This window comes from Sphaeramia orbicularis, unplaced genomic scaffold (genome assembly GCF_902148855.1).
Source record: "Sphaeramia orbicularis unplaced genomic scaffold, fSphaOr1.1, whole genome shotgun sequence".
NCBI lineage: Eukaryota > Metazoa > Chordata > Actinopteri > Kurtiformes > Apogonidae > Sphaeramia > Sphaeramia orbicularis.
The window spans coordinates 52,340-70,130 of record NW_021941438.1 but is presented as its reverse complement, the minus strand read 5'-3'; the positions used below and the strand labels follow the sequence as shown (position 1 = coordinate 70,130).

At 41.0% G+C, this 17,791-nt stretch overlaps 1 protein-coding gene across 4 annotated transcripts; it reads right to left on the bottom strand.

The window, feature by feature from the left end:
* Positions 1-298: 298 nt before the first annotated feature.
* Positions 299-17,441, bottom strand: LOC115415731 (NLR family CARD domain-containing protein 3-like). 4 transcript variants are annotated; one of them, XM_030129371.1, is made up of 11 exons: positions 17,392-17,441; positions 17,027-17,164; positions 14,199-14,318; positions 11,007-11,126; positions 9,803-10,026; positions 7,523-9,323; positions 6,497-6,667; positions 4,307-4,480; positions 2,706-2,879; positions 1,512-1,685; positions 299-1,357 (listed from the first exon to the last, which is right to left on the bottom strand). In XM_030129371.1, the coding sequence occupies exons 2-11, from the start codon at positions 17,143-17,145 to the stop codon at positions 1,348-1,350; spliced, it is 3,087 nt and encodes a 1,028-aa protein (XP_029985231.1). In that variant the 5' UTR covers positions 17,146-17,164; positions 17,392-17,441; the 3' UTR covers positions 299-1,347. The 4 variants fall into 4 exon arrangements, with proteins under 4 accessions (XP_029985231.1, XP_029985232.1, XP_029985234.1 ...); XM_030129372.1 differs by having other exon boundaries at positions 6,497-6,652; XM_030129374.1 differs by lacking the exon at positions 2,706-2,879.
* Positions 17,442-17,791: the final 350 nt, after the last annotated feature.

Below are 17,791 nucleotides of genomic sequence, written 5' to 3'. Positions count from 1 at the left end.
CCTCAGTGCAGTGAGTGTGTGCTGGAGGGGCTGGGAGTCTTTGTCCATCATGGAGGACAGTTTGGCTGTCAGCGTCCTCCTCCAAAGGTTCCAGAGGGCCTAGAAGTTTTATTGTCTGTAACCTCTGATCTGTTTTATCAGCTGTAAAACTCTTTGAGCGTCACTAATCTGGATGAGAGGTCATATTTAGTAAATCATGTGAAGGAGTGTTTCTAGGACTGAAAAAAGTTTGTATGAGGTGCTCTTTGGAAAAGGGATTAAAAAAGTAGAAAACAAACAAGAAAACTGCGAGGCACTGTCTGTAAGCATTCACATGCCTTTATTTTCACAGCATGGTCATGTGTAGACCTTAAAAAACACTTCAACGTGTTTGGGCTTCAAGCCTTCATCAGGAAGTCAAACAAACAAACAGAAGCCTGGAAAACTGTCAAGGACAAACTGGTCCAGTGCCATCTCCAACCCAGCACTCCACCATCATGACTGGGTCACAGCCCTAAAGGCAGTTCCAAATGCAGCCACTGGAACCACTGCACTAATGTCAGACACACAACAACTTTCTTGGACTGAACTTCACAAAAAGAATACACAATCAATCATTTTATCAACTGTAAAACGTTTGTCATCTACAAACTGGAATGAACTGGAACTGAACAAAGCACAGGTGGACCTGACAGACCCTGGAGACCACATTGGACCTGACAGACCCTGGAGACCACATTGGACCTGACAGACCCTGGAGACCACATTGGACCTGACAGACCCTGGAGACCACATTGGACCTCAGATTATGGACTCACTGTCCTCTCTGGAACTGCTGATGTCACTGTCTTGTCATGTATTTGGAAATGACCAAAAATAGTCCCTTGCCTGATCACAGGTCCAGTTTTCAGGTATACAGTGTAGTTCTCCATTAGTCCACAGGGTGGCAGCACAAAATAACTCAGTGCTATCCACAGAACACGCCGGTTCACTGACTGTACATCCAATGAAAAACCTCTGGTCAGTTCCTTCTGTTTCAGCTCCTCCACTCCTCGGTGCTTCGTGGTTCCTCATGAATCCATCTCAGAGAATCATCTGGAAGGATGTTTCACCGCCTTTAAAGTCACATGATGGACTGAGGAGGCGGAGCTACAGGAAGTCTGCCTCACCTTCTGTGACATCATCAGAGGGAGGGGTGAGGAGTGGAGGAGAAGAACTGAGGAGTGGAGGAGAAGAAGTGAGGAGTGGAGGAGAAGAACTGAGGAGTGGAGGAGAAGAAGTGAGGATGTGCTGCTGCTTTCACATCTGTCGATCATCTGGACTCAGCTGATCCTCACACAGTCCTGATCACAGTGACTGTTCCACAGATCACCTCCATCTGAAGAAAGAAGAAAATACAAACAGATCAGAAAGAAATGTTTACGGAGACATTTCTGAATTTATTCAAACCACAGAGGAATCACTAAAAATAATCAAACAGACTTCTAATCATGGAGGTGTTCACCAAACCAGCACAAACTGACATTACTTACACGAGTTTCTTCAGTTTACAGTGTGGACTCTGAACAAGGTCCTCCAGTTCTTTAACATCTGAATCCTTCAGGTTGTTCTGACGTAAGTTGAGTTTTATCAGATGTGAGGGATTGGACTTCAGAGCTGCTGCCAGATAAGAACAGCTGATTTTGGACAAACTGCAGCCCCTCAACCTGAATAAAGAAGAAATGATGGAGATTCAAATTAATGAACATTTCAGACAAATATATTTAGGTTTTCAACATGAATGTGAAATATTCAACATTCATTTCAACCAAACAGTTTTTACTGACTGTAATTTTTGTAGCTGACAGAAAAATCCAACATTAAATGGTGTCGACTATACAGTGGTTAGAAAAACTCTGAACCCTCAAAGTTTTCTGCATGAATTGCTCATAAAATGTGATCTGCATCTCAGTCACCAGTATAGACAAACACAATGTGTTGAACCCAAAACCACACAGCAAATGGGGGGTTAAAAGCTTTGCTCAAGGGCACATCAGCCAACAACTCTCCACCAGTCCAGGGAATCGAACCTGCGACCCTTCGGTCACCAGTCGACTCTCCAGCCAATCCAGGCCACGGCAGCTCCAATCATGGAGGACAAAATGGAATCCTGAGTTTGTCAACATGTAAACATAGAAGTAAAGTGACTAGAGTGGCTTCAGAAACAGAAAAAGCACCTTTTGGAAAGAGCCAGTCAGAGCCCAGAGCTGAATCCAATAGAGACGCTGTGGACTGAACTCACCAGAGCCATTCACAGCAGACATGCTCAGAATAGAGCTGAGCTGATGCACTTGTGTCACAAAGAATGATCCCAAATGTCCCTGGACATTGTGCAGGTCAGATCAGCAGCTCCAAAAACACTGGTTTAAGGTTATTGGTGCAAAAGGAGCTTCAATCATTACATTCACTGGGACTGTTGAAGAGTTGTGCTCAATAAACACATGAAATATTAGTAGTGTTTGTGTGCTATTAGCTTCAACACATTGGATTTGTCTGGACTTGTGACTGACATGGAGATTAGATCAGATTTTATGAGCAATTCATGCAGAAAACTACAACATTTCAAAGGGTTCACACGACTGTTCTTGGAACTGTAAAACAACAGAATGGATGTCAGTTCTGTTTGTTCATAAATGAGGTTCAGCTGCTCCTAAAACAGAACTCTATCAAACTAACACTGAACTGACCCCAGATACTGTAGTTTACAATGTGGACTCTGCAGGAAATCACACAGCTCCTTCACTGATGAATCCTGGAGGTTGTTTACACTCAGACTCAGTTCTATCAGATGTGAAGGATTGGACTTCAGAGCTGAGGCCACAGAAGAACAGCTGATCTGTGATAAACTGCAATAATCCAACCTGAAGAAAGAGTCAATGATGTAAATTAAATCCATTCAGGATCCAGTTCTACATGTTTAGGGTTTAATCCCATGTTTCAGACTGTTTTTGTCAGATTTCTATGTGTAAACTCAAATGTCTAAAGTGTCAGACAAATGTCAACAGTAAACAGACCAATATTTACACATTATTTCTACATGTGTATAAATCTGCATCAAATAGAGGGAATGTTTCCTTATTATTCACATTAATGTCAGTATTTAGTGAGTGTCAAACTGTTGGAATATGTTTTCATGCTTTGATGTCATAGAAATGCAAACCCCAGTGGATGATGTTCTCTATGACATCACCAAAAGTCTAAAGCTTTGCCATTGGAGCTGAAGTACTGTCCTGCAGTAAATGCACATCATTATTCCACCACTGTCACTGATGGAAATGTTTGAGCTGAATATTCCCTTTCTCTCTGATGTCATATTAGTTGGAGTGAACAAACACTGAAACTAGGACTGCTTTTCTTTGGAGTCTTTCCACCTATACATCTGTAGTTTCAGTTCACAACTCTCATCTGTGTTGTTGTTCATTTGGGAGCTTTGTCATTAATGGCTCATCTTTTCATGTGGGACAGATCATCACACTCATACGACTGGACTCCTCACTTTCTGGACCTGAACAATGACTGGACTTGTGGGATTTTCATCCTACAACCTTCAGACGTTCTACACACATAAAGGTGAACACTCCAGACTTACTTGTAGTTTGGACATAGTTTGGAACTTTCACCTCCATCATTTTGGCTCATGCTGTTTTACACTCTTTAGAGTTTCTGTCGGATTTGATCTTTGGTCAATCACATGTTTAAAAAAGCACTTTTACAGATTTAGATTCACTTCAGATTCCACAATTTACACTTGATGATCATCTTGTCTATTTGAACAGATGCAGTATTTGATCATGTGTTGATTCTTTCTTTGTTGTCAACACAAAGTAAACTCTTCCTCCATGTTGAACTGTTGTCTGAATACAGTTGGTGAACATTTGAACAACAGTGTCTTCCTGTTCTTGGTGTTCTTCAGTTTCTGTCAATTCTTTGTGTTTAGATACTGATGAATCTGTCATGACTCTATTGTACTGATGGAGTGGATTCTGATCAAATGGACATCATTATATTTCAGAGAATTCCATTTTCTGTGTCTGTCAGTGCATCCATAAACACACACACTGTTTATGTTTATGGTCATTTCAATGTAAAAATATATTTTCAATTTTCTTTCTTTTTTTTTTTTTTTATGAAAATACAATACTGGTATTTTGGATTTCATTTTGATACGTCTTAAGAATTTTTTTTTCCTTTTATTGTAACAAGTTCCTTCATATATTTGTTCTCATCTCTGATGAGGCTCTGTCGTTAGTAAAACATATAAACTCTAGAACAGTAACAGTGAACTGACCTCAGATCCTGTAGTTTACAATGTGGACTCTGCAGGAAATCACACAGCTCCTTCAGTGATGAATTCTGGAGGTTGTTTTCACTCAGATCCAGTTTTATCAGATGTGAAGGATTGGACTTCAGAGCTGAGGCCACAGAAGAACAGCTGATCTGTGATAAACGGCAGTATTTCAACCTGAAGAAAGAATAAATGATGTAAATTAAATCCATTAATGACACACATTTTATTCATTTATTTTTAGGGCTGTCAAAATTAACGCATTAACTCATATTAATCCATCATCATGATTAATCTGATCATAAATGTTAACGTCATTAACCCATCTGCAGCAGAATGACTGAACGTCTGCTCCAACACATTTGGGTCAGTTTGTCCAGTAGAGTTAGAACAGAACCAGCAGAACCCACCCATAAAGAACAGAACCAGCAGAACCCACCCATAAAGAGCAGAACCAGCAGAACCCACCCAAAAAGAACAGAACCAGCAGAACCAACCCATAAAGAGCAGAACCAGCAGAACCCACCCATAAAGAACAGAACCAGCAGAACCCACCCATAAAGAACAGAACCAGCAGAACCCACCCATAAAGATGGAAGAACAGAAATATGAGGACAAAAAAACCCAGACGAACAGTCGACCCACAGAAAATCTTGGACCCACTCTGCAGAAGGAGTTTTCTATTCACTGAAGCACTTCCAGATTCAAATACCACATTAACACCAAGCAGACGTTAGTCTGGATTCTGCCAACACTTGGGCTGACAGAATCCAAACTTGTGACAAACATGTTTAGTGCAAATATATTGGAAAAAAAACATAAAGTAAGGTCCGCACAACCTGTGAGCTCCCAAAGAATTTATTAACAGACATGAGGCCAGTCGGGCCTCGACCCAAAACGTTACTTTCTTACTTTTTTTTTGTTTTCATCCAGTTTTTTTGGGATCCTGCACACCCTTCATTTTCTGGATATGAGTGTTGATCACCTCTAGTGCAAATATATTCCCTTATTTCTTCAGTCTGTTTGCTCAAGCAAAATGAAACACCATTAATACAGATAAAAAATGAAGGATATTTAATCATCAGTAATCCAAACTAATCCACAGCAACCCTGTGATTAATCTGATTAAAACTTTTAATTGTCTGACAGCACTATTTATTCTACGATCAATACAATATGTAAAGTACAAATACTAGATTCCTAAAGTCGTTCTCATTACAAGTAAAATGTAATTAAATGGTTTGAACTCATAATACTTAATGTGCAGGAAAATTGTTGCTGTCAGTGTTCTTTGATTTATAACTCAGTCCAGAAATGAAACAATTCATGTTTCAGTTTATTACAAATATTTCAACTCAACCCATCTGCTGATCTGTGGGTTTCACTGTATGGAATATGTACATTTATTCAATATTAGAAGATGATGTTCTTGTTTAATGTTCAATCCTCTGATCTGAGCTGAAAAGGTTTCAAATAGAAAATGATAAACTCAAGAACAGACATCTGATGACAGCTTTTCTTGGTGTTCTATTATTCTTTTACTTTGCGTTCTCTTATTTTTATCAGTATTTGGTATTTCATCGTGGTGCTTTTACTTGACTGTATTAAAAGAACATCTTCAACTCATCATATGATGGAAAATAAAGGATGATGATGGGTTTGTATGACACAGGTTTGGTTGTTTAATGCTCACATATCTGATCATGTAAACGTGTGTGAATCTTACATATGAAACATTTACAGTCTTTTTAAAAACATCTCTTTCATCGTAGGTTTTCAGTGTCAGTTTTGGTTGTCTGAGATCAGATCAGGAACAGCTGTTGTTCCACTGGACCACATGGTGCTTCAGTAATTAGCACTATGGCCTCTGAGCAGGAGGAGGATTCCAGCACCAACTGTGTGTACCTTTGTGTGTGAGCGCTGCATGTTCTACCCCTGTCTGCATGGGTTCTCTCTGGGTTCTCCAGGTTCCTAACATCCTCCTTCTTCATAGTTTCAATGGGAAATCTAAATCCCTCATAGGTGTGAATGTGAGAATGAATGGTTGTTTGTGTGTGACAGTACTGCAGTGAACAGGGTGGACCCCACCTTCATCTATAGGTAAGCAGGATCACCTCTGGCACCCCCATGACCCTCAAGAGGAAAAACACATGGATGTGTTTGGACTGAACAGTAGACAGTCAGTGAACTAACCTCAGAGTTTCCAGTCTGCAGTTTGGACTCTCCAGTCCAGACGCCAGTTTCACTCCTGAATCCTGTAGGTCGTTGTAACTCAGATCCAAAAGTCTCAGATGTGAAGGATTAGACTTCAGAGCTGAGACCACAACTTCACAGTGAGTCTGTGAGAGTCTACAGGAAGAAAGTCTATAAATACAGAATTTACAGGAAATTAATTATGAACACATTTATTGAACATCTGAGTCTGAACGAGGTCAGGATATGGTGTTGTGTGACACCAGTTTAATGAACAGTTGTAAGGTTTAAAAAAGACAAGAAAACCAGATGAATAAAATAGACGAGTATGAAGACAGATGGAATGACAGCTTCCAAACAATAAAACCAAACACCCTAGATCTGCCCCTAGTGGCTGGATGTAGTATAGTTCAGACTGTTCTCCTGTTCTATGGGACTTCAGACAAACTACAGTCAAAGTATACATCCAATAAATGTTCATTAGGCTGATATTTACCTCCGCCAAGGAGGTTATGTTTTTGCCAGGGTTTGTTTGTTTGTCTGTCCGTTAGTGTGCAACATAACTCAAAAAGTTATGGACAGATTTTGATGAAATTTTCAGGGTTTGTTGGAAATGGGATGAGGAAGAAATGATTACATTTTGGTGGTGATTGGGGGTGGGGGGGCCCACGGGGGGGGCCACTGATCAGCCTTGGCGGAGGTCTGCGAGTGCTTCTGGTTATTAAAGAAATCATTTGACTAATTACTTTGATTTGAATAAGTTACATGATGATCTTAAAATGAGTGATCGACCGCTTCAATGACCAATCAGTGTCAAGAATCCCTCAGAAACACAAACACAAACCAATCAGTCATCTGGTGGGTGGAGCTCACATCCCAGTGTCTCTACTCCGTTGACTCTGATCATACAACCATCATGGCAGTTCCCATATTTCACTTTGACAGAAACACAAGACAGAGGGTCATGTGATCCATCTGTAGATTCAGTCTATGATTCATACTGTTCATATTCTCATCAGTACTTACATGGCCTCTCTGCAGTTCCTCACAGCTGGGATCAGTCTGCGTCTTCCTTTATCTGATGTGTAGTACTTCTTCAGGTCCAGTTCATCCAGAACCTCCTCTGACATCTGCAACATGTAGGCCAGAGCTGAACACTGGATCTCAGACAGTTTCTTCTGTGATCTGTTCTCTGACTTCAGGAACTCTTGGATCTCCTGATGGACTGTTTGGTCCTTCATCTCCATCAGACAGTGGAAGATGTTGATGCTTCTGTCAGGACAGATGTTCCTAGTGTTCATCTGCTTCAGATTCATGATGACTTTATGGATGCTCTCTGGTCTGTTCTCTTTTGGACCCAGCAGACCTCCTAAAAGTCTGTGGTTGGACTCCAGACAGAGGCCATGAAGGAAACGAACAAACAGATCCAGGTGTCCGTTCTCACTCTGAAGGGATTTTTTCATGACTTTTCTGAGGAAAACATCCAGGCTGTAACTGAGGATGTCACTGACTGTGAAATACCTGAACATGTTTGTGAAAGCTGAGTCTCCCATAAACTTCTCCAGAACCTCTGTGTTGTTGCTGGTGTAACAGTGGTAGAAGTAGACTGCAGCCAGAAACTCCTGAACACTCAGGTGAACAAAGCTGTAGATTGTTTTCTGGAAGATCACAGTCTCTGTTTTGAAGATCTCTGTACAAACTCCTGAGTACACCAAGACCTCTGTGACGTCCAGACCACACTGGTCCAGGTCTTCTTGGTAGAACATCATGTTTCTTTTCTCCAGTTGTTCAAACGCCAGCCTCCCCAACTTCAGAAGGACTTCCATGTCTGCCTTTGTCAGCTCTTCTAGACTTGTTTCATGTCCTTTTGTGTACTTGTTCTTCCTCTTTGTCTGGACCATGATGAAGTGTGAGTACAGGTCTGTCAGGGTCTTGGGCAGCTCTTCTCTCTGCTCTGAAGTCAACATGTGCTCCAGAACTGTAGAACTGATCCAGCAGAAGACTGGGATTTGACACATGATGTGGAGGCTCCTGGATGTCTTGATGTGTGAGATCATTTTGTTGGACAGATCTTCAGAGGTGGATCTCTTCTTGAAGTACTCCTCCTTCTGGTCATCAGTGGTGAAGCCTCGGACCTCTGTTACCCTGTCCACACATGAAGGAGGGATCTGATTGGCTGCTGCAGGTCTAGATGTTATCCAGATCAGAGCTGATGGAAGCAGGTTCCCCTTGATGAGGTTGGTCAACAGGACGTTGACTGATGACTTCTGAGTGACGTCTGAAACAACCTGACAGTGGTGGAAATCCAGTGACAGTCTGCTTTCATCCAGGCCGTCGCAGATGAACACAAGTTTGCAGACGCTGATCTGCTCTGCTGTGACCTTCTGTAATGTTGGATGGAAAACATGGAGCAGCGTCAGCAGACTGTACTGCTCATCTGAGACCAGGTTCAGCTCTCTGAAGGACAGCGGAACCACCAGACTGACGTCCTGGTTTTCTAAACCCTCGGCCCAGTCCAGAGTGAACTTCAGCACCGAGAAGGTTTTTCCAACTCCAGCCACGCCGTTGGTCAGAACCACTCTGATGGGTTTCTGCTGCTCGGGTAAGGCTTTGAAGATGTCCTGACACCTGATTGGCCTTTCTTGGATCATCTTCTTGGAAACTGTCTCCAGCGTCCTCACCTCATGTTGGGTATGAACGTCTTCACTCTGTCCCTCTGTGATGTAGAGCTCAGTGTAGATCCGGTTTAGACGGGTTCTACTTCCTGTTTCCTCAGTTCCTTCAGTCACACATTCACATCTGCTCCTCAGACTGAGTTTATGTTCAACTGCAACCAGACAACAAACACTTGAAATAAACACAGCTGGGTCAAAACATCTGTTCTCATCTGTCAGTGAATGTTAATACTATTTCATATTGACAACAGTTTCCAAATGACAAACCCTAGACCTGTTACTATGGAAACCACTGATCAGACATGGATCTGATTTGTACAAACAGGAATCATTCCAAAGCAGTTTTAACAACACGGACAAGATGATTGTCACTGACCAAATACTGAATAATGGGATTGAATTTACAGAGAATCAGTGAGTTACTTTGACCATCATCCTCTGGAAAACATTGAATTTGATCAATAGGAAATCAAATCAATATTTCAGTTGATCATTTCCAACATTTGATAGAAAATGTAGTTCAGTCTAATGCAGTTCAGATGTTCTTTGTTGTGCTGCTCAGTCAGTGACAGTTGAACACATGTTGTGTTTAGTGAAGTGCAGACATGTTCAGACAGATGTCCAGTCTTACTTTGGACAGAGCTGTGGATCTGCAGCTCAGCTCTTGTTCTGGATGTTTCTTCACACTGGGGACAGGAGGAGTCTCCTGAGGAACCAGACTGGTCCCAGTATGAAGTGATGCACTGTCTGCACAACCAGTGTCCGCAGCTGGTCCGGACCGGATCGCTCTGGACCTTCTGACACAAAGAACAGGACGCTGGGTCCACCTCAGGAACATGAGTCCTCTCCGTCTCTCTGTGGACATCAACACATTATTTAGAAGAAGCTTCTTCAAAGTTCTTTCAGATCAGCTGTTCAAAGGATCACATCTACACTCACAACTCTGTGCTGGCTCAAGGACCTGGTCTGGTCGGGGATCAGACCCAGGACCTTGTTGCTGAGCGGTGCCAGTGTAAACCACTGAGCCGCCTCAACTCACAGTCTGTCTGAAAATGGCAGCTGGAAGGAATGATGAGCCTCCATTTCAGCTCACATGTCCAACCCAATGCACTGCTTGATTCTTCTGAAGCCCATGTTCAGTCAAACCCACCAGACCTGTGACCCAACAGCCTTAACCCAGCGCTCGGGTTCTGAAAACAACCCAGCATTTCTAAGTGTGTCCACACCACACAGAGGACTTCCATCTAAAACTGCTCTGGTCTTACTGGTCTGTTTCAGAGCTGATTCTCACACAAACATGTGTTTAATGTTCATTCAAATGAAGAAAACACTTCAAGCAGAAAAACAGGCTCTTAGTGTCTGAACCTTTACACACATTTGGTTCAGGATTGAACGTTTTTCTTTTTGTCACATGTGAGTGAGTCTCATGTGTTTCACAGACTTTAAGGCTGTTGTTCATCTCAGAGTCTCAAACATCTTTTCTTCACAGCAGCTGGAGTCCAAATGAGGAGTTTAGACCATTTCACTAAAGCTGGACTGGAAACTGTCAGTTCTACTCACACACCTGAGTTTGATTTGAACCAGTTACTGACAGGAACTGATCACATTTCACCTGCAAACTTCATCAACATACAAGCAAGAAGAGTATTAACAGTAATAGTAGAGGACTGGATATGATCAAAAACACACACAACTATGAACGTAGAGGGTTCGGACTAATGGTTGCAGCTGTCAATCAAGACTTCAATTAGATTAAAAATTCTTCTGTCAGATGAATTCATACATGTCAACAAAAGATCAGAAATAATGTCTCATCTGTAGAAACAGTCTCTTACTCTGTGTCTGAAGGTCCAGGTTCACGACTAAACCCAGGAGGATGATTCTTGGACCGGTCACTCTTCATGGACAGACATGTGGACACTGGAGACTCTGCTCTGGGTCTGTTATACTGACCTCTGGAAACAACACAAGTCCAACAGTTGGATTGGACAGTATGTTAGTGTTATTCACATGTGAACACTTCATTTTCTATCACCTTTGGTTATTATTCATGTGTGTTTTTATTCTGTCTGAAGGACACATTTGGACTTTAAAGTGGACACATCATGTCCTGTTGTGTCTCTACTGTTGTTGAACCAATAAAGTCCAACTAGAATCAGTGTCTCATGTTTGTTGAACTGTGACAACCTGTCAACTGGTAGTTTACGTCCATGTCAGAACATGTGAAATAAACAGATGCCTCCAGACTGACCAGCTCGGATTTGATTCAGATTTGATGAAAACTGTTATTAATCCGAGTAAACATCAGAAAAACTGAGCCTGATATTTTCATTATTTATTGAAAAATAATCAGCCACAGTAGAACCACAACATGTGAAATAAATATACAAATTGGACAGATCTGATTTGCTCAGATGCGGAAATACACCAGGACCAAACTGCTCCTGGATCCTAATAAATACATAAATAAATAAATAAATCGAAGCTTTGATGCTCAAACGACACATTAGTGTGAGTTTTCCTCTAGTTGTAACTTGGTACAGATGCTGCTGTGGATTTTCTTTTCCACACGTTAAAGACATCTGACACTTTAGACCAACTTCTTGTCCATGTGTCCTTTAGTCCTTACCTCTGTCTGTTACTAATTTAATGGCATTGACTGTCAATTTAAAGTGTGTCGGAACCAGTGTTGGGAGTAACGCATTACAAAAGTAATGCATTACAGTAACAGATTACTTTTTGCTGTAACACAGTAGTGTCAGGTATTACCATTCAGTTTTCAGTAATATTTTACTCAGTACATGTTCAATAGTACTTGTGTTACAACACACTTTTGTCCATAATTTACTCACATGAAACAAACAAAATAAAACTGGAAGACTGTGAGACCTGAAGGAATCCAAAATGTGTCTCCAGTTCTATTTCCTGTTGGTGTTCAGCCAATGGGTGTAGACAGCAGAGGACAGTCCACTGTCCACATGGACGTCTGCTCAGTACTAAACCTAACTCTGCTTTAAGGCTCCAGTAATGCATTACAATTCTGAGTTAGTTTAGTTGGATTTCCAGCGCATAGAATCATCAGAAAACAAAGAACCAAACAACATGGTCAAACTCAAGTTTTCAGCGCTCCAAAAGGAGTGGGAAGAAGTCGAACTTATGGACTCCACCCCCTAATGATTACATTCATTCTGCTTCCACTGCTTTAACACACTTTTTTTCTATATATTTGTATAATAACACAGAACATCCATACAAACCATTCACATACACTTCTTTTAGTCACCTCACACACAATCAGATTTGAATAATCAAATGGTTTTAATATAAACTAGAATATTTATATGCACTTTAAATATTTACTATAAATACAATCATTAATAAATGTGATAATATCTCCTAGTCTGAGACAGTAATATTGTAATGTAAGGAATTACTTTGAAATACCAGTAATCTGTAATGGATCCCAGTTTGGAAGTAACTTGTACAACACTGGTTGGAACAGCCAAATGCATGTCAGTTCTTCTGTCAGACACTGTGGTCCACAGCCCCTCCCTCTGCAACTTCCTGTTGCACTCATCCTGTTTCCTGCGTCTGAGTCAATATAAAACTGAAGGACTTTTGGAGTTGTCTTTACAGGGTAACACAGTTGACAGGTACAGTTGACATTTGTGCTGTTTTCAGCCCTAAAACCAACAGAACCAGAACACCACATGGCATTTTTACACACAGATTCTTCTAAATATCATATTGTAGCGGCTGTTTGTCACCAAATGTAAACGACTGAAAAGTCACTGAACTGCAGACTTGAACAGAACTCAAATAACCACTAGATGCACCATGGGTTTACATGGATTCCAAGGGGTTTATTTTCAGGCTTTCTGCAGGAAAACAACAACCAAGGCCTTTCTGCTGTCTCTGCTGTTCAGACTGGACTGGACTGGACTGACTGACTGACTGGTAGAAAACCAGAGGCCCACCCAGGTGCATGATGGTCTAAGTTGGTGCTGCCTATTTATACTCAGGTGCCCACGGTCTAAACCAATAAGAAAACACAAAACAAAAAGGAGCTAAATACTAAAGAATGAAAGAAAGAACCATGAAAATCCAAAAATATATGTTCAATATGAAACAAACAAAAAGCAAACAAACCAAAAATCAACAATTAGTAAAAAATACTAAATTTCTGAACAAAAAAGGTCAATTAACTTTGAACCCAAACTAAACAGACAAATAGCTCCTACACATATATAAAGTCAAAGTCACATTGAAAGTTATTTATACAGATATTGTCGTAACACAGTTGACATAAAAGTGCCATAAATACACACTTGACTCCCACACTACTGTATATGAAATAACTCAGACAGAGGAGACAGAACTTGGAGTCTTTTCAGGGTTTTCTTCAGGAGGAAATGACATCATGTGGAGCAGGTCATGTGATTTGGAATAAACACACTTCCTTCACAGGTGCTTTTGTCATGGGTAACTGAGATGAAAGTCATTTCTGACACAGATACAATTTGTTATTTTTCATATAAAATTTGATATATTGTCAAAAAAGAAATATCTGTCATGATTATCTCAACTAAATAAAAAGAACACAATCCAAAAAGTTTTTAACTTAGTTCATTTTATTATTGTTTATCTAATTAGAAGGTGGTTGTTATTAAATTTGGACGGTTCTTTAGTTGACATTTTAGTCTATCCAGTCATTTACTAATTATTTATTAATTATTTATTTATAAGTGATTGCTTCCATCATTAAATAATTATGGAATTTTTAAAGTCATGATCATAATGAACATAAAATAAATATATTATTAGTTTTTTACTTTTCCTACAGATGTATGTAAGATCTATCCCCAGGACTTCCACAGTCCCTCAGTTCTATATTGACCCGTCTGCATCGAGGCCTCTGTCAAACAGCTTTAATATGAGTTAAATGTCACAATAGACTCTGGATGTGAAATGAAATCACTGCTAAAACGTGTCCTGCAGATCATTTGAAAGAATAAACAGTCTCTTACTGTGTGTCTGAAGGTCCAGGTTCACGACTAAAGTCTGGAGGATGTCTCCTGGACCGGTCACTCTTCATGGACAGACATGTGGACACTGGAGACTCTGCTCTGGGTCTGTTATACTGACCTCTGGAAACAACACAAGTCCAACAGTTGGATTGGACAGTATGTTAGTGTTATTCACATGTGAACACTTCATTTTCTATCACCTTTGGTTATTATTCATGTGTGTTTATTTATTTATTTATTTACCTTTATTTATAAAGCGCTTTTCATGCACAGATGCAACACAAAGTGCTTTACAGAATTAAAACAATTACACAATAAAAAACAGAAAAACAATTACAAAGAAAACCCCTCCCTCCCACCCTCCATACTAGACACGCACACACACACACACACGCCCACACACTTACACACACACGCACACGCACACAACAGGGAGACATGGCATGGCACTGTGGATCAAGGAAACGCCCCCTTTGGGGCCATCCACACTGGGAGGAGCCACAGGCCGTGCCATCGGGGGGACCGGCACCCGGGCCCCCCGACTCCGACAGACAGGTGGACCCCCACATCGAAGGGAGGACCCCCAGCCGGCCGGGCCAAAGGGACCCAAGGACAGTACCCCCACTAGCAGAGCAGACACAGCTCCCAGTGTGGAGGACCCCCCTGAGGAAACACTGGTGTTAAAGCTAAAGACTAAAAGCAGAACATAGGACTAAGAATAAATAAAATAAATACAGTACCAAGAGTAAAATATGTAAGATTATAAATAAAATAGAATAGATAAAGTATCAGTGATAAATAAAACAAAATAAGAACAAGAAGAGTTTAAAAACTTAGTTAAAAGCCTGATTAAAAAGGTGTGTCTTTAATCTTCTTTTAAAAATACCAACAGTCTGTGCAGTCCTGAGGCTCTCCGGCAGGCTGTTCCACAGGTGGGGGCCATAGTGGCTAAATGCTGCCTCACCCTGGGTTTTTGTTCTGGGTTTTGGTATGGTTAAAAGGCCAGTGCCGGAGGACCTCAGGGTCCGCGAGGGTTGATATGGTAAAAGCAGATCAGATAAACAGGAGGGCGCAAGGCCGTTAAGACATTTAAAAACCAGCAAGAGAATCTTAAAATCGATCCTGAAGCGTACGGGGAGCCAATGCAGCGACTCTAAAACCGGTGTCATGTGCTCCCGCCCTCTGGTCCTTGTCAGCACGCGTGCGGCTGAGTTTTGTAATAATTGGAGATTTAAAATACTCTTTTTGGGAAGACCAGAGAGCAGGGCATTACAATAATCTAAGCGACAGGAAATAAAAGCATGCATTAGCACCTCCGTACTGGCCTGAGAGAGAAACGGGCGGACTCTGGCTATGTTCTTAAGGTGATAAAAACCTGTTTTTGTTATATTTTTGATATGTGGGATAACATTCAGCTCAGAGTCAAGAATCACGCCCAGATTTTTTACTGATTGTGTTGGTTTAAGATCTTTTAGTTTTGGTAAAAGTTTCTCTCTCTGGCCTTCAGGACCTATAACTAAAACCTCAGTTTTGTCCTGGTTGAGCTGTAGGAAATTCTCTGCCATCCATGACTTGATGTCTACAATGCAGTTAAAAAGGGCATCAACTGGCCCTGTGTCATCAGGAGACACGGCGATGTATAGCTGTGTATCATCAGCATAACTATGGAAGCTGATGCCGTGTCTCCTGATGACGTCCCCAAGGGGAAGCATGTACAGATTAAAAAGAAGTGGACCTAAAATTGAACCTTGGGGAACCCCACATCCAATTTCATGTGTTTTTGAGGAACATGTATCCATACTTACATAAAAGCATCGGTCTGTGAGATAAGAACAAAACCAGTTAAAAACAGTACCGGAGAAGCCGACTAGGTGTCTGAGTCTATTTAATAAAACGTGATGGTCTACCGTATCAAAAGCGGCGCTTAGATCCAGTAGAACCAACACTGTGAGCTTTTTATTATCAAAATTCCACCTGATGTCGTTTAAAATCTTTAAAAGTGCTGTCTCGGTACTGTGGTTCCTCCTAAAACCAGACTGATGTTTCTCTAAAATGTTATTTCTGATTAAAAAGTCAGTAACTTGGTTAAAAAACAGTTTTTCTAAAATTTTACTTAAAAACGGTAAGTTGGTTACAGGTCGGTAATTATTAAGAATGTTGGGGTCCGAGTTGCTCTTCTTCAGAAGGGGCTTCACCACCGCCATTTTAAAGGCGGTGGGGAAGACACCCGTCTGAAGAGAGCAATTCATGATGTTTAAAATCTGTTCCTCAAAGAAGCCATAAAATGTCTTTAAAAGTGATGTAGGAATTGGATCTAAAAGGCAGGTTGTTGGGTTGACTTGGGAGAAAACTCGACCAAGTGTCCTCACATCAACCAGGGCAAAACTCTCCAGTGTTTCCTCAGACAAGGACAACAGTCCAGGTGTGTTAACAGACAAAACTTTCTGGGATAAAAGGCTGGATCTGATGTCCTTGATTTTAGTTCTGAAGTGGTCTGCAAAGTTTTCACAAATATCATCTGTTGGTGTCTTAATATCTTTATTAAAATCAGTGCCTGTTAAAATATTAAAAGTGGAGAAGAGGAACCGGGGGTTGTCTCTATGGTTGGTGATGAGTTGTGAGAAATGGGAAATTCGTGCCTTTTTGACTGCGTTATTGTAGGTTTGGAGTTGTTGACGTAAAATCTCATAATGCACGGTCAGTTTGCTCTTTCTCTCTTTCTGTGTGTTTTTACTCTGTCTGAAGGACACATTTGGACTTTAAAGTGGACACATCATGTCCTGTTGTGTCTGTAGTCAAATATTAAAGGTGTGTGACAGTGGACTCACTGTGGATCAGAGGGTCCTGGTTCATTACTGCCCCCTGGAGGTTCCTTTATGGACAAACCCCTGTTTGTATCATGGGATAACTCTGCTCCGTCCTCCTCTTCATCCACACTCACACTCATCCTGTGAACTTCAGTCAGTCTGAAAGGACAAACAGTCAACCTACTGTGAGCTCACCTCACTAAAACACTGGGTTCATCCGTCACAAACACTGACACAACAGGAAATAAGCCAGTGGACACAGAGTCCAGTAAACCTAGTGGACACTCAGCCTGGAAGGGACTCCATCCATGTTTACAGTTCCAGTCCACACCCAGAAAACCCACTGAGAGACTAGAACAGGAAAAGGATCTGAATGTCAGACTCACCCTGAACCAGACGTCTTCTGTTCTTCTGTCAAAATGGAGTCTGAACTCTGAATACTTTCACTTCTGCATGGAACTGGATCAGCTGTGGACTCCTCCCCCTGCCTCCCCCTCCCTCTCTGCATTTACTGGAAGTCATGTGCACTGAAAAAAAAAAAAAAGTAAAAAAACCATTATTCCGGCAGCAGGGGTGCCGAAAAAATACTGTTAAATAACGGAAAATAACCATCTGACAAAAATACAGTAATTCTTCATAATTCAAATACAGTTTTTTGCCCTAACTTTACATGAGACGTTGCATATTTTTTGGACTTTTTCATGTTTAATAAAGAATATTTTCATGTATTAAAACAATCCAATTCTCTATAAATATATATATATATATAATTTTCAGTGAGACTCA